The following is a 15384-nucleotide window of genomic DNA, read 5'->3' as shown; positions in this document are numbered from 1 at the left end:
GTTGTAAAATTAAATTAAAATGTCAATTTAGCTGCATTTTTGCAGTTTGAGGGGGGGGGGGTGCAAATTGAAAGTTTGAGGGGGTGCAAATCAACTGAAAGTTTGTCCCCGGGTGCCGGGAAGGGTCGCTACGCCTCTGGGGGGGGGGGGGGTCTGGCTTTTTGTGACGGAGGGGAGGAGGTAAAAATCTTCAAAAAAAGTGACGTCATATATGGATGACCCCAGAGTGTATAGAGTAGTGTATAGATAGACTCATAGAGTAGGTATAGGCCTAACTATATTAAATACTAATCTAAATGGTAGATTTACAATGATAGATAGATAGATCTAGGCCAAAACTCTAAACTAGATCTAGGGTTGCCAGGTGTCCAGTTTTGAACTGGACAGTCCAGTATTTGAGCAGACTGTCCACTCACTAACCAGGATAAAATAAATGTAAATACTGGACAAGTATATGAATAATAATACTCTGTTACCCCCCTTCTGCTTTGCGGCATACCTGAGAAGGGAAGGATGGAAAGGTGACAGGTGTCCAGTATTTTCGGAAAAGGTATCTGGCAACCATAACTAGAATCTAGATTAGATCTAGATCTAGTATTACTATTAGATCTAGAATCTAGACGTAACTAACTACTATAGATTATAGTATAGATAAATACTCCGTAATCAATTCGACTGCAGTAGACTCTAGTAATGTGCGGAAGAGGTAACTGTCATGATGAATAGTAGTATTGAATAGGGGTAGATCTACTTCACTAGCCTATATACTATATTATTAATATTAAATTTTATTTGTTTAAATTAAATATAATAGGCCCTATTAATTATTATTAATTAACATCAACCAGTTTTAGACCAGATCTTAATCATTTAAATTTTCACACTTCAATGTAAAGTGTAATACGGTTAGATCTACTAATACGGTGATTTTGTTTAACAAAACAAACCCAGAGCTGCCGTCGTCGAATGTTCACTGGGATCGTAATAAAATGGCTACTAGGTTACTAGAGAATCTAGTTCTAAAAACAACATACGTTTGGGGAATCCCCGAAGATACAGTGACCTATTTATCAAGTGTTGGCTAAAACGAATGGGAAAAACAATATTTTGATATAGATATAGAGAATCTAGGATTAAAGTAATAATTGTAATAATTGGTAAAGAATAAATAAATCAACTTATTTAAATATGCATATGCCTATAGATCTAGGCCAATAATAAATATAGACCTGATTATAATTAGATCTAAAAGGATTTGAAAGACGATTTATTTTAGTTTTAACCTGAAAACCCCTGCTTCTTTAAATAGTAATAAATAGGCTAAATTATCTAGATCTAGATCTAGATCTAGTAATCTAGTAGAATGATTTTCTAGAATCTAGAAAGGTAAAGTAAATGGGGGATGCAGATATAATTATCGACAAACTTTTTAAAAAATAATTAATATAGGCCTAATATTAATATATAATAACTTTTACAAAACCTAGTTTTAAATTAAATGAAAATAAGAAAGTAAAACAAAGTTTTACCGAAGAAGGCTATTACATAACACTATTAACACGTATGTTTTATTTTATTTTTATTTATTTTTTTTTTGTGCTTTTAAAAGCTTTTTATAATAAAGTTTTTTAAAAAAATATATTGATTGGTAGAACTAGGTAACAATTAAGTTGCAGAGACGTAGCTGGGGGGGGCGCCAAATGGGTGGGGAAAATATTTAAAAGCTGATTTTATGCTGCAGTTGTGAATTATAAACTGTCAAAAATTAAGAAATGTAATGGCTACAATGCCTTCAGAGGCGTAGCTCGGGGGGGGGGGGGGGGGGTGAGGAAGGGGGCGGCCGCCCCGGGTGCCAACCCTATGGGGGCCAAAAGGGGTGGACATTTTTTTTAAGCTGATTTTTTGCTGCAGTTTTGAGTTATAAACAGTCTAATTTAAGAAATGTAATTTCTACAGGCCTTTACATGCTGATTTAACTGTTTCTACCTTGATTGTGTAACTGTAAAACACCCTTAAAAAACAATGACTGGCAAAAACCGCTTTCCAGCTTTTCCTAGATGGGGGAGGGGTGCGCTTTTTCGCGACCAACATCGGGATAATTTACACCAGATTGGTGAGTCTATAAACGATACCCCTTATAAAAGAGACCAATTGTATTAAAGTATATAGTACGGTTATGTAACCGCAAAGAAAGGTAGTGACTTTTATCAAGATGGGGAAGAGGAGGGCAGCTTTTTCGCTAAATAAAATCGCAAGGATTTACACTGGATTGATGAGTTGATAATCTATCACTTAGAAAAGAAACTTGTACTAAAGCGCATGTAGGAATGTGTAACGTTTTTAAAAAGTTAGTTACGTTAAAACCCGCTCTACCAACTTTGTCTAAGATGGTGGTAAGGAGTGGACCACCAGCACCTGCTTAATGATGTTATTTACTGTCTTTCTGATATTGTGCCCTAACCACTTTTCCATGCTCTTATTTCATTCTCCACTGTCTGTAACCACCTAGTTCCGAGCCATACAGTAAAAGAAACTTCACATTTAACTATAGATCCTGATTGCTTTTTTTTTTGACAATGCATTTGAATTCCTCACTGGCATAGAACGTTAAAACGCATTTTATCGCTACTGATTCTAATCTGAACGTAATGGGTGGTGTCACTATCATTCAACCGGTTATTACTGCTTCTTCAACCAGTAGAGTTTATTCTGCATTTGTTGTTGACTATGTGCGAAAAAGCAGCATACATCTGCGAAATCCAAGCCTTCGAGATGTTGTACCCGTGGATGCCAGTTTATTTCACCTAGCTTGTTTCGTTATACAATCAACCCGTCAAACGAAATACCCATGTCGTATTCCAACATAAAAAGACTGGCCTAAACGAATTAGCGCCTGCTATAAACTTCCCTCCAATCTCAGATGAGGTTTCTTTTTTTCTGACACTACTAATCTTTTTAAAAAGGACAACGCATTTTAAGGGGGGATTTAATTGGCGTCGAGTAAAGTTTTAGGGAACGAAAATCATACACCGTAATTATTAAATCTGTGTGTGTATGTATGTATGTATATGTGTGTATATGTGATATTTGCTGATATATATATATATATATATATATATATATATATATATATATATATATATATATATATATATATATATATATATATATATAGGGGCGCCAAATTGAAAATCTGGTGGGAGACTAGCGGCAAAGAAAGATGGAAGATAATGTTCTGATTTAAGAAAACAGTTGTTCACAACTTAATCATAGTACTCAAAAGATTATATCCAGAGTAAGGCTTATTTTCTTGCTATTATTAAGTGTTATTCATTAGGTTTGTTTGTTTATGATTTCTACTCGATAGATAGAAATGTTTTTAAATAAATTACAAAATACGAATAATTACGAGAAAACTATAAGATTGCTAACCTGTTAATTTCAATTTTTTTCCTAACCTATCACGTATAGGCTATAAACCCTTTTCAATTGTCTAGAATCTAGAATAGCATTTTGTATTTCTTTATTTCTAATTATCTTCATTTGAACTTCATTCAAATTTGAATTTGAAGTTCCATTTTCGAACCTGGCGGTTTTTGGGGGAAGTGAAGTGGAGTTCACCTGTTTCTGTGACCTCGGCATATGAAGGGAAAGTGTTAACATAAATAAGCCCTGGTTTTAATAGCTAAACGCTTAAATCTAAAATCTATAAGAAGAAATCTTTGAGTAAAAAGTAATTTTATCTATCATTTCTAGAAAAATTAGACCTACTCACATGGATTAATTTAATCTATTTAATTTATTCAATTTAATTAGGCCTAAATGTATTCATTAACAGTAACAACAGTAGGCTTGGGGTTGGCAAAAGTGCCACACATTTATGATATTATCATTTAGTTAAAATTCGAAATTATTGCTGAGAGGTGACCTAAAGGTTTACTTACATCTGTGAGGGATTCCCTCCAACACAATTGAGTATTACTCGTCAACTTATTTTGCGCCAAATAGGCCACTGACTTCGGTTTCAGCCTGCGTTTCTGTTTGCCAAGCATCATCTGCCCGGGGGTTCGAACTCGGGACTTTTCAGCATCCATGAGCTTAACAAACCCGACCACGCCAAATATCTATAGGTTTACTGATAGTGACAAAAAGTAAAACTGCAAACCCATTTTGCTGGTGAATGAATATGGGTAATAGATGGTGGTGGATGTGGGTTGTGGATGATGGTGGATGTGGGAGGTGGATGATGGTGGACGTGGGTAATGGATGTGGATGGTGGATGTGGGTGGTGGATGTGGGTGGTGGATGATGGTGGATGGTGGATGATGGTGGGCGTGGGTAATGGATGTGGATAATAGATGATGGTGGATGTGGGTAATGGATGTGGAAGGTGGATGATGGTGGACGTGGGTGATGGATGTGAGTGGTGGATGATGGTGGACGTGGGTAATGGATGATGGTGGACGTGGGTAATGGATGTGGATGTGGGTGGTGGATGATGGTGGATGATGGTGGGCGTGGGTAATGGATGTGGATAATAGATGATGGTGGATGTGGGTAATGGATGTGGAAGGTGGATGATGGTGGACGTGGGTGATGGATGTAGATGTGGTTAATAGATGATGGTGGACGTGGGTAGTGGATGTGGGTGGTAGATGGTGGTGGATGTGGGTGTTGGATGATGGAATATATCAGCATTTTATTTTCACAACTAAGTAGATGGAGATTAAGAGAAATTATGTTTGTACCCAGGGGCGTCACTAGGTTGTGTGTCACTCGGTAAGGTAACTTCTGGTGTCACATCACTTGCAAATAGTTTGGTTCTTCATAATGTATTTAGCTATAACCTGTTAGTAATCCAAATGCATAATGTTATACTTTGTCGACACAATCAGATTTCTTTAAAATATAGACATTTTAGTGTCACCCGATACAGTCTGCATCCCATCCGACGCCTTATGAAACTATTTTAAGAAAAAGATGACATTGGCGGTTGATGTCGTTATAAATCAAGACGTCTCTAGCAGTTGATTTTAGTTTAAATAAAATTTGGTAACTTGATTGAGCTGTTGTTACTTTGTGAATATTGGCCTCAACCCTTTGCAGCCCCATCTTTAATCAAACATTTCCACAACTGCCAATTTTACAATACATAATAGACATGGCGGTTTGATTTTATCAAAAGAGTAGGCCTACCTATACCTACATGGGGCAAAAACAACCTTGACCAAATAATTGTTTATTTCTAATATTCCGACTCCGTTTCATTTTACTTCTTCGATGTGTTGTATGAATGTATGTGTTGCATCTTGATTATCCTTGTGGTACTGCTTGTGGTCTACTAAGATCAAGAACAAAAAGTCTGAAGTAAACACTATATGCATGATTGAGGTTTAGCAGCCAAAAGTAGGAAACGGGTCAAGATTATAGAAGTAGGGTCTACCTTTAGTCTGTATGACTTTTTTTCTCCCCTGACGGGGGGAGTTAATATTCTGGGGAGGGGGGCGGACTCTGGTAAAAGTCAATTTTCTCTCCCCCCCCCCCCATCCCCCCACGTAGAATCGCCTAAAAGAAACTAAATGCGACTTTTGCCAAGTTTGAGCTTAGGTGCAAGGTTTAGGGGTGTAACTACGACTATATTTAGTATCAATGTGCAGTAACAACTTGTAGATCAAGGTTAAATCAAGTTAAAATGCCGATTCTGGATAAAAATCAGTTTTCAATGACATTATTCGTTTCCGGTTAAATTTGAAGTTGAGGTGGTGATTTTGGTTTTTAGAAAAAGACAACACTCAACCTAGCGGCAATTGTATTTCTCCCTCAACGGGCCATTTATCTCGCGTTATTATAATACCACAACAAACACAGAGTAATAGCAATATATCTATACATATAATTCTCTTCTGGGAGACGTTAGAAAACAAGCTGCAAGCGCCTCCTTGCAGTCCCCTCTCTTTCTCTCTATCACCATCACTACCATCCCCACCCCACCCCCACATGGTCTGGTGAGCTGTGGTCACAATAAATGTTTACAAATCGTAGAGGCAGGTTTAGTGACGGCTATTAGAGGCAGATAATTTAGTTTGAAACGATTTTAAATTTCACGGGGGGGGGGGGGGTAGTGTTTTAAAGCAAATATTTTCAGTGGCAGCATTGGTACTGTCGAATTCACAAATTATGAAATACTGAAAAGTAGAAAATAAAACAACTAAATAGCGGCGTATGATACGCCGCGGGTCGGCTCGTTGTATATATTAGAATAACCTGGATTCAAGTTACAATTTCTTTTGTCAATAACACAGTGTTTAAACGCCTGGTGGACATTTACAACATATAGCACAGATATGTGGCGGATTTTAGAACACAAATATTTTAACCCTAATAAATAATTGTCTTTAAATGTCATACAACCATGTACATAATATGTACATATAAAAATGGGGCATAACTCTACAGTACGAAAGAGCTCTGTATGGTCAGTATGGAAGGGTCAAAGTTGAATCAACAGTTGTTTGTGCTCCCTTATATCACTTCTTTGTTTGGTCATGTATGATTAAAGTAAACTGTAAAAAAAAATGCTTCTAAATGTGTTGAAAACTACAAAGTATAAAAACAAACTAGGTTGTGTTAGCATTGGATTAAAAAAAATACAAAAAAATAAATAACATAAAACACATAAAATGTTATCAGTGTAATATTACAATCTTGGGGTAACTACAGTACACTGAAAGTAAAACCTTGGGTGTGACATTACAATCTTGTAGTAGCTACAGTACACTGAAAGTAATGTTTTCAGTGTAATGTTACAATCTTGGAGTAGCTACAGTACACTGAAAGTAACGTCTTGGGTGTGACCTTACAATCTTGAGATAGCTACAGTACACTGAAAGTAATGTTTTCAGTGTAATGTTACAATCTTGAGGTAGCTACAGTACACTGAAAGTAATGTTTTCAGTGTAATGTTACAATCTTGAGGTAGCTACAGTACACTGAAAGTAATGTTTTCAGTGTAATGTTACAATCTTGGGGTAACTACAGTACACTGTAAGTAAAAACTGATTTAAATAGATCTATAGCTCAGGTCAGATGGACAACACTGTCAACCCAGTTTTGTTGAATGTTAACAAAAGTGGGAGGGAAAGAAAAGACATCAACCCTACAATCACACTGAAACTGGTTAACTCTACTTCATTAGCCCCCAACAATGATCAAACTTAACATTCTAACATGAATTCAAAGTTGAGCCATTCTATTAAATAATCTGACAAGTGTTTTTTATGATCATTACAATTATCTTGTTATCACATTTAAAACAAACCAAACTTACATATTTACAGTAAAATTTACACACATACAAACATTTTTTGTACCCTATTTAAAACACAATCTGTTTGAACACCTTTCATTACATCTTTCATTAATCCAAGTCTGCAACAAGTCCAAAGTGCAATTTGCATAATGAATAAACAATCACATTGTTAAGCTTTGTCAGTGTATAAAGTACCTATCACAGTACCCACTTTAGAAACTATTAGCGTTGTACTTCTTTATCACAAAATTGCTTTAATTCTACCAACAGAGAGAACCTTTTTCATTAAAAAAAATAATTCATTATAAATCAAAATGGCATTAATATGACTTATGTAATCAGATACATTTTACCAAATGTCAATTTTCATGTGAAAAGTCATCAATATATTGGCAAGCTTATCAAGTAAGTAAGTCAAGTTCCCATTCAAACCTGACGGGGCAAGTGAAGTAGAGTTCACTTTTTTCTGTGACCTCGGTATATGAAGGGATAGTGTGGTCAGCACTAAGCTCAGCCGCCGGCATGCTTATCAAGTTGGTCAACTTTACCTATTTTAAGTTAGACTTTAACAATTGTTTTGTCTCGCTTGTACATTTTGTTTTCTATCAAATTTTCTAAAAAAATCTCACAGCCAAATGGTTTACACTAAATACAAAGAAAACAAATGAATCCCTTTTTTTGGGACAACAACAATAGAAAAAGTTCACCTTCGACTCAGCACTTATGCAATATGGGATTGACAATTTAAAAAAAAAAAACTCACCGTACTTATGATATTTTTCAGACTCTACATTTGTCTTCTGTATAATGATTATAATGATTATATCCTAAAACCTCATCTTCGTAAATAATTTTTTTTTCACACAGATTTAAAACATTTTAATTTTGTTAATTATTTCTTTGCTTTGTTTTGGGTAAGTAGATAACTAAAATTGACTTCAAAAGAAGCTATAAAACAAATTCTGACTTGAGACAAGGGCAATTTTGTTTTCTTAAATCGAGTATTTATAGACATTAACAAATTATGTACATTATAGCATAATAAAATATATTTCCACAAATTATGACAAAAATAAAGTGCATAAGAATAATTAGTTTGTATTTGTGCATATTTACGCAGTTTTTTATTGTGCAGTTTTCTAATTGCCCATTTTTCTAGAAACCATTGATAGCATATCTGACAAATTATACTGTTTTGATGTCAACGGTTACTTGGCTGTGGTCACAACCCAGATTTTTTAATATTTAGAAAACAGACCAAAATAAAACATTAAAAAAAATTAAAACATATTATAAATCCTAGACCAAAATAATTTTAAAATGATAAAAATAATTTTGAAATAGGCCAAAAGGATTATATAATTCAACTAACTGTATTTCCACTCCTAGATTATGCTTCTTATAGAAACTTAGATGAAAAGCTATATGAAGTATAATAATTTCAATAAAGTCACTTTTTACTTAAGCTGTGCATTTCTTTCTAAGAGACAAAGCTAACAAATAATTATGAAATACTAATAAATATTAGGATTTAACTTCGTTTCTTCATTTCGAGCAAATAATAAATTTATCCTAATTAAAACCTTATACTAAGAAAGTTGAGCTGGCAAAAGTTCATTGTTTTTTCTTTGTGTCAGCAGTCATAAAATAATCTTGTAAACAGCCCTACAAGTTTATACACATTGAGCCAACACAGATGCTTTTTTTTTTCACTATATCCTGTTGCAGATGGACATGAGTGGAAAGCCTATGTCAATTGTCTTGATACTGGAAGTCCTCAAACACTTTCTATGTTTTTACCCTATCCACAGTTTGTATTGCAGCATCCACGATTTTCCTTCATTGAACATTACTGTTGATAACTCCATTACCCACCAAAGCATTGGTCACACTTTCCATGTTCACACTCAGGTTGTTAATGAAGATGTTTCTAAAGTAGAAAACAAAATGAGGAAAAATTCTATTTTTTTTTAAAAGACGTTCAAAGTAAAAAAAAAAATGATGTTAAGGTGTATTATCTCTGAAAATTTGAGATAAGCCCCAAACTTTTTAAACATGTTGAAAAAAAAAAGTAAGGTGTATAAGTATAACGGACAAATAGCCTACTTAAAAGTTTATTGATGTTATTATTGATTAAATAATTCTTAAAATATTGTATTTTTTAAAATAAAGTAAAATGAAAAAACAACGGGGGTAAGTATTATTTTATCGCAGATTAAGTTCAAACTACCTTGCTATATTTTATTTTTCATATGAGGATGTCTTTCAAAAATTGTTCACTTAGTTCAAATTCTGTTTTTGTATATTTTGTAAATCTCTTTGCATAAAGTTTAAAATTCTGTCTCAATACATATATCTATTTAGGTTTGACCTAGAATAAATAAAATAAACTATAACATAACACTTACAAACTTGTATCCTTCTGCATCAGAGCTTTCCTCTCCATGATGCTGGGTGGCTGAGAAAAAAGGCTGAGAATTTCCACTGCTTTCTCGCCTAGAGTTGACTCCATAAGATGTTTGATCAAAATTTCAGCCAGGGCGCTACATGAACCTTGTTTCTTGCCATCCCCGCTGGATAAAACTACCTGAGGTATGTTTTCTTTGACTGAGCTTGAAGGGTGTTCTGTGTCAACATTTGGTGGATCAGCAGGATGAAGACTCTGGGGTTCTATGGTGGCTGATGGTGGGTTGGCTTGAATGTGGTCATCACCTTCGGTGCACATCTCCATTGGAGTTTCTTCTTCAACCAACTCTGGGGAAATATTTAAATAATATTATATTAAATGTGACAAATAATAATAAAATGGTAGTTGCCTCTGGTACTTGTAAAAATGCAGGAAGGCTATGATTTTGTGTATGTATTGGTAACCTAATCGAATTAAGAAATATCTGGACAATAAGGAGTCACCGGAGTCTAAAATTGTCAGAGCAAAGGTTATCTGAACAGGATTTACAGAAGGATTAAATAGGAGTCAGTGTACAAAACATTAAAGAATAAGAGCAAAGGAGATAAAAAGGAGTCTCACAAGCAATAGTTAAGCATTGATGAGTCTTACAGAAAATGAGTCACAATAGTCTAAAAAAGCTATTTACAAGACAGCTTTCAGCCAGCTACACATTGCCCTTTAAATGTTTAAAGTAAAGCACCCTTTTACTTTCCCTATTGAGAGTCAGGTACCCATCAGAGCTGGGTGGACTCCAGCCCAAAATTCGAACTTGTGACTTTTGAGTTAGCTGTCAAATGCTCTACTATTCAACCAAGCCGTCCCTACATCTTAAATGTTTATAACAGGTAAATTACCTTTCAGAAAAACACAGGCCATCTGCGGTTCCTGAGCCTGTCTCTTGATGATAGGAATGTTGAACTTAACAAAAACCTCTCTAGAACAAGAGGATGTTGGGATGTCTGTCTGCCAGTTCCTAGGGGCAGACTCTGTCAAAATAATAATGTAAACATTATTATCATCCAGAAACTGAAGAGTCAGTTTCCAAAACATTTTTTGATGTTTTTATATATAAGGGTGTTTTAAATCAAGTAATCCTTACAGGTAGGCTTATATTATATTAGTGAAACGTCATGTATATATATATATATATATATATATATATATATATATATATATATATATATATATATATATATATATATATATATATATATATATGATTCAATTTTTGCAAGACTTCATTCATTAAAATCAGTTTTTAGCATTTCTTAAAAATGTTGATTTTCTAAAAATTATCTATTACTTGTCACTTTTTCAACTTTGTTACAATAAAACATTATTAAATTTATTTCCCATGTATCAAAATTAAATGAGGATTCTAATCAATTTTAAATTGCTTTTTACAGAAAATGGAGTGAAGAGTGAACTCTTTTGTTTTTTTAATTTTGTTACTTGATAAATAAAATTTGGAAAACAACCTTATAAATTTTTAAATTTTAAAAGCTTAAGATTTAAGATGAGTATTACTTTGGTTTGAAATATTAAATATTTTAAAATAATTATACACTATCTAGTATCAAATAATTTTTAATGAGTTGTGCCCCTTGGACCATCAGAAATGGATTAATCTTGCGCAGTAAAAGAAAGCTGTAAATGTAAAATGGATAACAAGACTGGAATTATTTACATAATGGTACAGGAGAATAATGTTAAGGTAATTACGTCAAGATATTGATTAGGAGAAAACCGAATTAATTAGGTCAAGATATTAATCGGGAGTAAACTGAATTAATTAAGTCAAGATATTGATTAGGAGACAACTGAATTAATTAGGTCAAGATATTGATTAGGAGACAACTGAATTAATTAGGTCAAGATATTGATTAGGAGACAACTGAATTAATTAGGTCAAGATATTGATTAGGAGACAACTGAATTAATTAGGTCAAGATATTGATTAGGAGACAACTGAATTAATTAGGTCAAGATATTGATTAGGAGACAACTGAATTAATTAGGTCAAGATATTGATTAGGAGACAACTGAATTAATTAGGTCAAGATATTGATTAGGAGACAACTGAATTAATTAGGTCAAGATATTGATTAGGAGACAACTGAATTAATTAGGTCAAGATATTGATTAGGAGACAACTGAATTAATTAGGTCAAGATATTGATTAGGAGACAACTGAATTAATTAGATCAAGATATTGATTAGGAAGTAAAACTGTGAATCAACCAGCTGATGGTGTAACAATAGACTTGGTTATCCCCCTTGTTACAGACATAAGTAAGACAAGTAGTAATAAGTATGTCACAGGATATTTTTAGTATAATGTGTGTGAGCTATCAAGTAGTCTACTAAATATGTAAGCAAATCTATGACAACCTGTAAAGTAACCCTTTCACCACAGATGGTTAATAAAACATGAAGTAGAGCTCATCTTTTTTTTTTTAACCCAGTCAAGTACAAACAAGGCTTACTGGCCACTAAGTAAGGGGTCATTCATGAGAGACTTCAAACTCCTAGTTAGAAAGGGAGGTTCAGAATTTTGTGAAGATGTGTGAAAAGGGGGAGGAGGGATGAGAAAACAAATTTTTGCATTTTGAAAAAGTAAAGCTAGAAACAGAATTTCAGCTTTTTAAAAGGCATTTTTTTTGTAAACTGCCATAGAGGTTGATTAAAATACTCAACATTGACAGAACTTAAAAAATATTTTAGAAAAAATCAAAACAAAAAAAACTAATTTTAGGGGGTGGGTGGTCTGGCTTTTTGTGAATGATTTCTGACAATGGGGAGGGGTAGAGGTAAGAATAGGGAGAAAAAACATGACGGGTGACCCCCCTAACAGAAGTTGAAGATAAATTGAGGAAAAAATTGAATAAAATTACCTTTTTGACTAAATTGATCAGGTTGGCATTGAATGTTTAAATTTATATTCTTGAAGCCCTCCGGTTTCAATTTTGGTATATTGTACGTAACATGAGAAATTTCTCCATTCTTTTTCAAGTACTGAATTTCAACACTTGCGCCCTTGGCTGAGCTGTGGATCAGTGTTGAGATACACAGTACTTCATCCACAGAGTCTACTTGATATTCACAGTGTAAATTCAACAGGTGAAGGTCGGCTAACAATAAGTCGTAATATAAAACATATTTTATTTTTTCACGCCACTCTATACTTAAAGGTTGTTTCGACCGAGCTCTTGCTTGAAGAAGTTCAGGATCCACCTCCCTGGATGCCAGACAAGGCTGAATTAAGGCAGTGAGAGCCTGCTGATTTGCATGCAGTCGCTCAGGGTTACTCGTTTTGTTCAGTGTTAGCTGAAGAGCATCATTGAGGGATTCTGAAATTTTCAATATATTTTGTATTAAAATATATTTGATACACAACTATACTGTTAAAACAATTATCATAAGGTATAACATTCTACTTGATATATTAATTATGATGCCTCAAGTATAACTACAAGAAATTTGATTTGATATTTCTTATTTAAAAAAATGAAATAGGTTCTATATCTTCATTTAATTATGATATCTTAAGGGTAGATGAAAAAAAAAAGATTACAACTATGAATAAGAATAAATTAGTATTTTTATAACAATAAGAAATATAAATGTAATAAATGAAAAGGTTATTTTGGCAATTGATCATCTTTTCAGTTAGATATTTATCATCATACGCCGCTATTTAGTTGTTTTATTTTCTACTTTTCAGTAATTCATAATTTGTGAATTCGACGGTACCAATGCTGCCACTGAAAATATTTGCTTTAAAACACTAACCCCCCCCCCTTTCCCCTAACCCCCCCCCTACACCCTCTCCCCCCCCCCCCCCCCCCCGTGAAAGCAGCCTCCTCTTAGTTATTTCTTAGGTACCTCCTGTAAGTTTAAAATCGAACAAAATTATCTGCCCCTAATAGAAACCCAGCTCTACGATTTGTAAACATTTAGAGTGAACACAGCTCGCCAGACAATGTGGGGGTGGGGGTGGTAGTGATAGTGATAGAGAGAAAGAGAGGGGACTGCAAGGAGGCGCTTGCAGCTTGTTTTCTAACGGCTCCCAGAAGAGAATTATATATATATAGATACCTGAAGTAAAAACATGATAAATTTGTGGATCTAGGCGCAGCCCGCCAACCAGCAAAGCTTTGTCAAAGTTTACCAGGAACATGACTGTGACATGGCTAGTTTTGTGTGAGAGAGGAACTTTTAGCTCTTTATTTAGTGACAATCCTGGAGAATCTGGGGACAGAGAAAGGAACTGTAAGAGAGGAACTTTTAGCTCTTTATTTAGGGAGAAAGGAACTGTAAGAGATGAACTTTTTGCTCTTTATTTAGTGACAATCCTGGAGAATCTGGGGACAGAGAAAGGAACTGTAAGAGAGGAACTTTTTGCTCTTTATTTAGGGAGAAAGGAACTGTAAGAGATGAAATTTTTGCTCTTTATTTAGTGACAATCCTGGAGAATCTGGGGACAGAGAAAGGAACTGTAAGAGAGGAACTTTTTGCTCTTTATTTAGGGAGAAAGGAACTGTAAGAGAGGAACTTTTAGCTCTTTATTTAGTGACAATCCTGGAGAATCTGGGGACAGAGAAAGGAAAATTAAGAGATGATCCTTTTAAGGGAAACTTTAAACTCATTTATTTTCAGGGAAAGACCTGGAGAATCTGTGGAAAGATGAGTTAAATAGAAAAATACATCTTTACTTGTAAAGGAATCATGTCATCAATTAATTCTATTCCAGCTGCTTTTACAGATATATAACAGCTATCTATTAGAGAAGGTGGATTCATGGACATCATGATATTGGGTACCAAACTCCATGACTATGACGCTAGCGATGGCATACAAAGGTGAGTACAGGTTATTAAATCAATTATACACAATCAATTATATATTCAAATATCAGAGTGTAGATTATTCTTCAATAATTTAAAGGATAACTTCTATGTCCTTAACATAAACCTACCTGTGTGCAACACGTCCTCCAAACGTCTGCACATGTTGATTTCAATATCCTCAAAATGAATCTTCTTTAATTTTTTAATTTCATAATTGACAAAAGAGACTGTGTTGTCTTGTTTGAGAAATCTTACTTCAATGTTGGTTCCAGAAGGGGATGAGCTAATGAGGGTCAACACATTTTTGATTGCCTCCTTAGAGTTGGCATCGTACTGACATGAAATGTTACACTCATACTGATTGGCCAGCAATAAATCGTAACGGAAAAGTATATTTTTCTTGGGTGTTATGGCTCGTCTATGTCTAGCAGCTAGAAATTGATTGCGAGTGCCTGAACTGGGTGACGTTCGCTGTTGATTTTCAAGTGTGGAGTTGTGTATTGGTTGTAGAGATGGAGAGTATGACTGCATTTTGAATTACATCAATGGAGGTTTACAACAAGATTTCTACAGCTCTATCTGAAATAGAAACCAAATCAATAAAACATTATTCAACAGGCTCTATAAATAAACTTAATTATAATCATACATTATTATTTAAATAAGTTTCAACATCAAAGATTAAACGTTGATTTTTTTTTCATTGGTAATTAATAGTTCAATATGTTATTGTTACTATTTGTTAATTAAATTAATTAAAAGTATCATCTTCGTTA

The 15384-nt window shown here is 34.1% G+C and overlaps 1 protein-coding gene across 1 annotated transcript; it reads right to left on the bottom strand.

The window, feature by feature from the left end:
• Positions 1-9148: 9148 nt before the first annotated feature.
• On the bottom strand, positions 9149-15154 carry LOC131931710 (uncharacterized). Its single transcript, XM_059288539.1, has 8 exons — positions 14737-15154; positions 14300-14348; positions 14110-14122; positions 13857-14028; positions 12653-13108; positions 10613-10744; positions 9718-10063; positions 9149-9239 (listed from the first exon to the last, which is right to left on the bottom strand). Exons 1-8 carry the CDS (start codon positions 15137-15139, stop codon positions 9149-9151), a joined length of 1662 nt encoding a protein of 553 aa, XP_059144522.1. The 5' UTR covers positions 15140-15154.
• Between the last annotated feature and the right edge of the window lie 230 nt (positions 15155-15384).

The sequence above is a fragment of the Physella acuta genome, unplaced genomic scaffold (genome assembly GCF_028476545.2).
Source record: "Physella acuta isolate Inbredline_101_S28 unplaced genomic scaffold, ASM2847654v3 ptg002013l, whole genome shotgun sequence".
Taxonomy (NCBI): Eukaryota; Metazoa; Mollusca; class Gastropoda; family Physidae; genus Physella; species Physella acuta.
Note: the sequence above shows the minus strand (reverse complement) of the source record. Positions and strands in the feature narration are given on the sequence as shown.